We start from the raw sequence: 8095 nt of genomic DNA on the forward strand, positions 1-8095 counted from the left end.
GAACTGAACTGCCACCTTATACATGTAAATCTTAATCCCACAAGACACACCGCCTATATAATGCCTTCATGTGAAAAGCACGAGAATCTCGTTACCAACTCTGAGTCACCAGCAAATTTCATATATAGTTAGTTAGAAACCTTCCATTTGCTCCAATCTAGGAGGAAATCACAATACACAACATGTTCCTCACACCGGTAGAAAATATCCGGCTCAAATCATAGTAGAAACCATCAAGAACACTTTGAAATCCATTTGCACATAGACAAGCTATTAGAACTGAATTCCTCTAACTCGACCAAGCCATGCAGGTCACTAAACCCAAGAATATTTCCACCAAAACATGTATAGATCCTCACCACATCATAATTATCCCCCATAAATACCACAATCGAGACACCCAATCTGAAAAGACCTTATGTGAACTTAAAATTGTTCTTTTACCTTTCTTATATTGGAATGTATAATCCATAGTCATACAGAATTACCGCAAGTCCCGGCACCATCAAATACAAATCTCAGATTCTCTCCACATACAAGTCCGTAAAAATTCTCAATTGCTGTATATAAATCTCGAACCCATTAGAACCTTCTCAGGAGTTATCCACTTTGCTCAAATCTAAATTGCACTGCCCAAACGGGCCGAAAGACACATGCCCCATTAGCACAACAACACCCAAAGAAGTAACCCTGCCTTAACACCACCAATCAAATTCATACTCCGTGCGCACTACATCCTTCACAAATAACAACTCACTTATCCCATGATTTTCATATACTCATAAAGCGTAATATAACCCGTATTTAGGATTTTTCTTAATCGAGTCATCCTCGATCTCAACCTTTGCAAGTCATAACTAATCCACAAGTATGCCTCAGACCAAACCAATACAACACATAATCGTACAATCAAATTGTAGATATGAGACTCCCCCACTTGGCTCAAAGCCATATAACAAAACATCTGATAACTCATTATACCCATACTCTATTATTGTCATAATCCCGCAGTTAATTCATTGAAAATTCTTCACAAGCTCAGGTAACACAAACCGTAAAATACCTCAATCATTCGCTAAGCTCGCATTCATTCTCATGACAGTCAAGTCAACTTTTTCAACCAAATTCAAATTCAAATCTCAACACATACACCCCGCTGGTAGAAAAGAAACACTCCACTCAACATTATAAGGAACACACATATGTAGATTACTCCGCAGGAGATAACCCACCTACTTAGACTCAAATTGGTATCTTGTTATACCCTTTTGCAGCCATAATTACTACATAATCACTTAATATTTTTGAGTTTGAACTCATCAACATGACATAATAATCTACTTTGCTCCACAATTAAACAGCATGACAGATCCCTCAACGCACTCATAACTCAAGACCATATGTCACATCAAAACAAGAATTAAGTACCCAATAGAAAACTCTTGAGTCACAAGTAAACTTTATTCGTCACATTCAACCCATCTGAAAACATCCCTCATTCACATCATACACATCGTATAGTCATTCAACCGCTCATCGAGCCACAAATTCCATTCATAGGGACACTACCGGATGCATAAGTCCAAACGCATAAGTTCTCACAACCCCGAAATCCCTATGCTCAAGCTACAGTCATAACCCGACCTCAAGTCCTCTAGACTGGCCCATCATCAGCACACAGAAATCACATCTCGCACCTCATCCATGGAATCATAAGCCGTCGATGCACGAGTGATACCGAGTGCTCACATACACATACGAATGTGTGAAGGGAATTCAAAGAGTTATGTTTCAAGCTGAATCAATTCTGCATGATAAGGAAAGAAAGATGGGAAGTTTATCCTAAATGCCCTATAGTCTCTCGAAGATAAGTATGGACGTCATCATACCGATTCGCAAGACTCTACTAGATACTTGCTCATCATTTGTTGAACCTATGAACCTAGAGCTCTAATACCAACTTGTCACGACCCAAAATTCAACTAGCCGTGATGGCACCTAACCCAACCCGTTAGGTAAGCCAATTTACAAATATCCGATTCAATTAATATTTAACAAACTCTAATACACTCCCCAAGGACTGGTAGTACAAATCATGAGCTTCTAAGATTAGAATTTATAAAGCTGGTGTGAAATAAAAATACGTCATATATCTGAAATATACATGAACAAATTAAAAATTCTAAAGCTACCATGAACAAAAGGCAGCAATGACTGGAACGCAGGTACATCTTCAGATCCAGCTCCCACCCTACACAGCTACATCAACATCAAAAATCTGCACACAAGGTGCAAAAGTGTAGTATGAGTACAACCGACCACATGTACTCAATAAGTAATAAACCTAAGCTTAGGTTGAAAGTAGTGACGAACTAGGGTTCCAATAAACAGTTCATAACAATATAATTTAAAGCAGCACAAGTAATAACTCATTAATAAAATTCTCAGCTCGTATAAAATTTCGAAAAATAAATATTTTTTTTTCAATATAACAGAAAAATTAAAATCCTTTGCCGAAAGACACCGAAAATATGAGTAAGTCTGAAAATTGTGATATTTCTCAAAACTTTAACGACAGATAAGAAATCTCATTATCAGATGGCATGAGAAAAAATACTTCTCTATGCCTACATATCAAGTATGCATGTCTAATGCAATGCAACATAATGATGAACTCATGTCCTCACACTCTCAGAGTACTCAATCTCACAGTACTGTATATGGCCAATCCAGCCCAGGGAAGATCCATCCCAAATATATATATACATAATAACTGACATTCAGTCATTCAATACTGTACAAGGCCAATCTAGCCCAGGGAACTCCATCCCAAATATAAATAAATAAGGCAACTTCATACCCAGGGAACTCCATCCCAAATAAAAATAAATAAGGCAACTTCATACCCAGGGAACTCCATTCCAAATATAAATAAACGAGGCAACTCCATGCCCAGGGAACTCCATCCCAAATATAAATAAATGAGGCAACTCCATGCCCAGGGAACTCTATCCCAAATATAAATAAATAAGGCAACTTCATGCCCAGGGAACTCCATCCCAAATATAAATAAATGAGGCAACTCCATGCCCAGGGAACTCGATCCCAAATATAAATAAAAAAGGCAACTTCATGCCCAGGGAACTCCATCCCAAATATAAATAAATGAGGCAACTCCATGCCCAGGGAACTCCATCCCAAATATAAATAAATAAGGCAACTCCATGTCCAGGGAACTCCATCCCATAAGTGAATATATATGGCAACTCCATGCCCAGGAATCTCCATCCCAAATATAATATCCACTGCACTCACTGTAGGGGTGCAGACTCCGGAGGGGCTCCTTCAGCCCAAGCGCTATAATAAATAAATATAAAAACAAAGTGTTGCAACGTGCAGCCCGATCCCATAATATTCTCACAATCAAGCCCTCGGCCTCACTCAGTCATCAATCTCTCCAGACTCTCGGGTTCATAATGTCATGAAACTAGCCCAAAATGATGATATGATGTATCAATAAATAACAACAGAGACTGAGATATGCTATGTAATGAATGAACATGACTAAGTATGAAATTAAAATTTAAACAAATAATTCAACAATAATATGACCTCTGTTGGTCTCAATAATAACGACATATAGCCTCAGCATGATTTTTAACATGATTCTCAGCACAATTTCTTTCACACATGAAAGTACATGTATAATGCCAAGATTACTTAATTACAAAATTCTACGGAATGAATTACATCACAAACTTACACGGTGCACGCCCGCACGCTCGTCACCTAGCATGTGCGTCACCTCCAAACAATTCATATAACATGTAATTCAAGGATTCATACCCTCAGCTCCAAGTTTAGAAATGTTACTTACCTCAAACCGTGCAATTCTTTATTCCAATAAGCCCTTTCCTCCCGATTCGGCATCTGAACGCCTCGAATCTAGTCACAAATAATTCGATATAATCAACACGAGGTGTAGGAATCAATTCCATATGAAAATGGTAAATTTCACAATAAATCTGAAAAAGTCAACGTAATTTCAACAGTGGGGCCCACGTCTAGGAACCCGACAAAAGTTACAAAATATAAAGGCTCATTCAACCACGAGTCCAACCTACCAAATTCCGACCTCAACTCGACCTTCAAATCCTCAAATCTTATTTTCAAATTCCTAGGCCCAAACTATCGAATTACACCTCAAAAATACGTAATCTAGTCGGAATATTCGATGATAATTCAATATTATTGACTAACAATGATCACAAGTGACTTATCTCAAGATTTCCAGTGAAATTTCTCTGAAAAATCACCCCAAGCCGTGTTCTTTCACCAAAAATGTTGAAACGAGCTAAAAAAATTGCTCAATAAAAACACTAATCTCGTCGCTAAAAGTCCATTTTCCGTCACTAAAAGTCTATTTTTCGTCACTAAAAGTCCGCACTAGAACCTACTTGCACCAACAATTTATTATTTCACTAAAAAGGCTTTAACTCCATCATACGAACTTGGAATTCGACGATTCTTGTTCCTATGAGTCAAAAATAATAATACGAACCTTGTCATTCAATCAAAACTAAAAATGAATATTTGGATCATTACATGCTTATGCTCAAAATACCAAACTTTTCCAAAAACTCTTCCAAACTCATCTGAGTCCCATGGGATCCCAACCAAGTATACTAAAAAGTCCAATAACATGACACGAACTTAGTCGATGCCTCAAATTTATATTAAACAACACTAAAATATGAATCACACCCCAATTCAAGCTTAATGAAAACTAATGAATTCCAATTTCTACATTCGATGCCGAAACCTATCAAATCAAGTCCGATTGACCTCAAATTTTGAACATAAGTCATGCATAACATAACGGACCTATAACAATTTCCAGAACTAGATTTCGACCCCGATATTAATAAAGTCAACTCCTAGTCAAACTTCCAAACCTTCCATTTCCAACTTGTCAGGAGATCTTGATTTGTAGAGTGCGTCTCCGCTTGTTGGGAGATCTTTGCACTGATAAATGTCTCCGCTCGTCGAGAGAGCTTGATTTGTAAAGTGCATCTCCGCTTGTTGGGAGAGCTTTGAATTAAAATATAAAGTAATCTCCATTTGGGAGTGATTGATTAAATCGTAATCATGCCTGAAGCTGCGTGAGAAAAATGTTAAAACATTCAAAGTAATAGTAAATGAAATAAAAGCATGCTCAAGAGATACTCTTGACTTTGAATCTAGTTGCAGCCATCGATTGGTAGAACGTCGGTGACGACGTTTGCGACTGTCTATTCTGGCATCCGTATAGGACTTCAATCGGTGAAGTCGATGTTCGATTTGTACAGGGTGCTCCGATTGATTGAGCTAATGGTTTGCTATATACATGACTTCAATTGGTGAAGTCGAAAGCTCGTTTTGTACAAGATGCTCCGATTAGTTGAGCAGACGATTTGTTATGTATCGGTTTTTTCGTATCAGCTGTCTGATTCCGAGGTACCTGTAAAGGATTAAAAAGTGAGATTTAGCTGTACTAGATAAATTCAAGTAAAGGAGAAAGAGAGATTATCTTAGGCAAGTGGTCTTACTGCTTCCCTCCCTGTCGACCCTGTACTTAAAGAAACTTCTTAGTGGGGGGAGGGGGAGGGAGGAAGTTGGTTTGTGTCGACCACAGTGTTGGTTGACCCCGGCCTTTGACATTATTGTGCCTTAGAATTTTCATTATTGGATTAGTGTATATATATATATATATATATATATATATATATATATATATATATATATATATATATATATTGTTTTTAGAAAACATTTTGAAAACACTTTGTTTTTTAAGGCAAATTTCGTCGTTCCGGATTATGACATGTTACAAAAGGTTCTCCACACGCGAGCATATCCTCTTGAAAACTTTTTCTTATTGATGTCGACCTCTCATAATGATCCTACCAACACGGCTGGTTGTTGTCATGACTGCATCCTAATTTGAACTAATGCATAATAAGGCTTTTCCTAGGTTATGACCTAACCCTTTCAAGTTGCCTACGTATCCAAAATAGAATCAGGTCTGAACGTAGTTCATAGATTATGATGAAATATGATTAAGATGACTGATCCTGACTCAGGAAGTCTACGTATCCAAATGGAATAAGGTCAAAGCATAGTTCGATTACAATAGATGCGAAATGATGAAATTAAGAATGAAAATGGCCGAGTCTGACTCAGACAACCTACGTATCTAAGTGGAATCAGGCTAGAACGTAGTTTAATTACAAAAGATGGCTGAATTCGATGAGGATTGCCTATGTATTCCTTTTTGAGGAAACCAAGTCGGCATAGTTTCTGAGTAACTTACAAAAGTGATATTTGGTTTTTCTATTACAAGTGAAAAGGGGAAAGAGGAACCAAACCCTATGTGGGTTGCCTACGTATCCCTCCGTGGGAAGTCAGGTTGAACGTAGTTCTGTTACATCAAAAACCTAACTCCATTTGTCTTCAATCATAATATATCTTGATTGCTTCTGAGTTGATAGCTTTGTGTTGACTCTTCCGTCCATTTCTGCCAAGATTAGAGCTCTACCCGACAGTGCTCAGTGGACTACGTAAGGACCTTGCCAGTTAGGTGCAAACTTTCCTTTGGCTTCTTCTTCATGGGGAAAGATTTTCTTCAAAACCAATTGCCCTGGTATGAATTGGCAAGGCTTCACTCTCTTGTTAAATGCACTGGTCATCCTGTTCTGATATAAGTGACCATGACATACTGCATCCATTCTTTTCTCGTCAATGAGCATGATTTGTTCCTCTTTGACCCGTATCCACTCTACGTTATCCAATTTTTTCTCTTGAATGACTCCTAAAGACGATATCTCGACATATGAGAGTATTACAACTTCAGTGTCATATACCAAGATGTACGGAATTGCCCCAGTGGATGTTCTCATGTTAGTCCGATAATCTAGTAAAGCAAAGGGTAGTTTCTCGAGCCATTGTCTGTGATCGTCCACTATCTTTCGTAGAATTCTCTTGATATTCTTGTTGGCTGCCTCGACTACCCCATTCATTTGTGGTCTGTAGGCTGTGGAATTGCGGTGGACGATTTTGAACTTCTCGCAGATTTCTCTCATGAGGTCATTGTTGAGGTTAGCAACATTGTCAGTGATGATAGATTCTGGTATCCCAAATCTTTAAACGATATTGTTTCGGACGAAATCTGCCACTACCTTCGTCGTGAAGGCCTTGTAAGTATATGCCTAGACCTATTTAGTAAAATATTCGATGGCTACCAAGATGAAATAATGTCTGTTTGATGAAGAAGGCTCTATAAGTCCAATCACATCCATGCCCCATACGGCGAACGGCCAGGGTGAACCCATTATATTTAACTCATTTGGTGGAACCCAGATGAAATCCCCATGAATCTGGCACTGGTGACACTTCTACACGTAGCGGATACTGTCGCTTTCCATAGTTATCCAAAACTATCCAGCTCTTAAGATATTCTTGGCTAATGTGAACCCATTCATGTGTGATCCGCACGTTCCTGCATGCATCTCCTCCAATAGTCTGGTTGCCACAGTGACGTCTACACATCTCAACAAACCTAACTCTGGGTCCTCCTGTACAGGACTTCCTCGTTGAGGAAAAAGTGGTTTTCCAGCCTCCTGAAGGCTCATTTTTGACCATTAGTAGCATCCTCTAGGTATTCTCTGGTTGCAAGGAATTTTTTTATGTCGTGATACCATGGTATACTATGTTGTTCTTCATCTACATGGAAGCAATAGACATGTTGATCCCTGATCTTTACCTCGATAGGGTCGATGTAGCTCTTGTCTGCATGTTGAATCATAGATGATAGGGTTGCAAAGGCGTCGGCAAACTCGTTCTGAATCCTGGGGACATGCTTGAACTCAATCTTTGTGAACTTCTCACACAACTCCTTCATGCAGTGCAGGTATGGAAGTATCTTGACATTCTTGGCGGACCATTCCCCTTGAACTTGGTGTATCAACATATCCGAATCTCCTATGACCAAAAGTTCTTCAATATTCATGTCGATTGTCATTCTGATACCGAGGATGTATGCTTCGTATTCAGTCAT

The 8095-nt window shown here is 38.6% G+C and overlaps 1 protein-coding gene across 1 annotated transcript; it reads right to left on the minus strand.

Moving 5' to 3' along the window:
* Window positions 1-7475: 7475 nt before the first annotated feature.
* LOC142173445 (uncharacterized) lies at window positions 7476-8095 on the minus strand. Its single transcript, XM_075239035.1, has 2 exons — window positions 7802-8095; window positions 7476-7658 (listed from the first exon to the last, which is right to left on the minus strand). Exons 1-2 carry the CDS (start codon window positions 8093-8095, stop codon window positions 7476-7478), a joined length of 477 nt encoding a protein of 158 aa, XP_075095136.1.

This window comes from Nicotiana tabacum, chromosome 19 (assembly GCF_000715075.1).
Source record: "Nicotiana tabacum cultivar K326 chromosome 19, ASM71507v2, whole genome shotgun sequence".
In the NCBI taxonomy this organism is placed as follows: Eukaryota; Viridiplantae; Streptophyta; class Magnoliopsida; order Solanales; family Solanaceae; genus Nicotiana; species Nicotiana tabacum.

Excerpts from the sequence above, each read along its gene's own strand:
- LOC142173445 (XM_075239035.1), bottom strand. The coding sequence starts at position 8,095 with ATGACTGAATACGAAGCATACATCCTCGGTATCAGAATGACAATCGAC. Across the intron at positions 7,659-7,801 it reads GCTACATCGACCCTATCGAG|GAGGCTGGAAAACCACTTTT; the intron begins GTAAAGATCAGG and ends ATGAGCCTTCAG.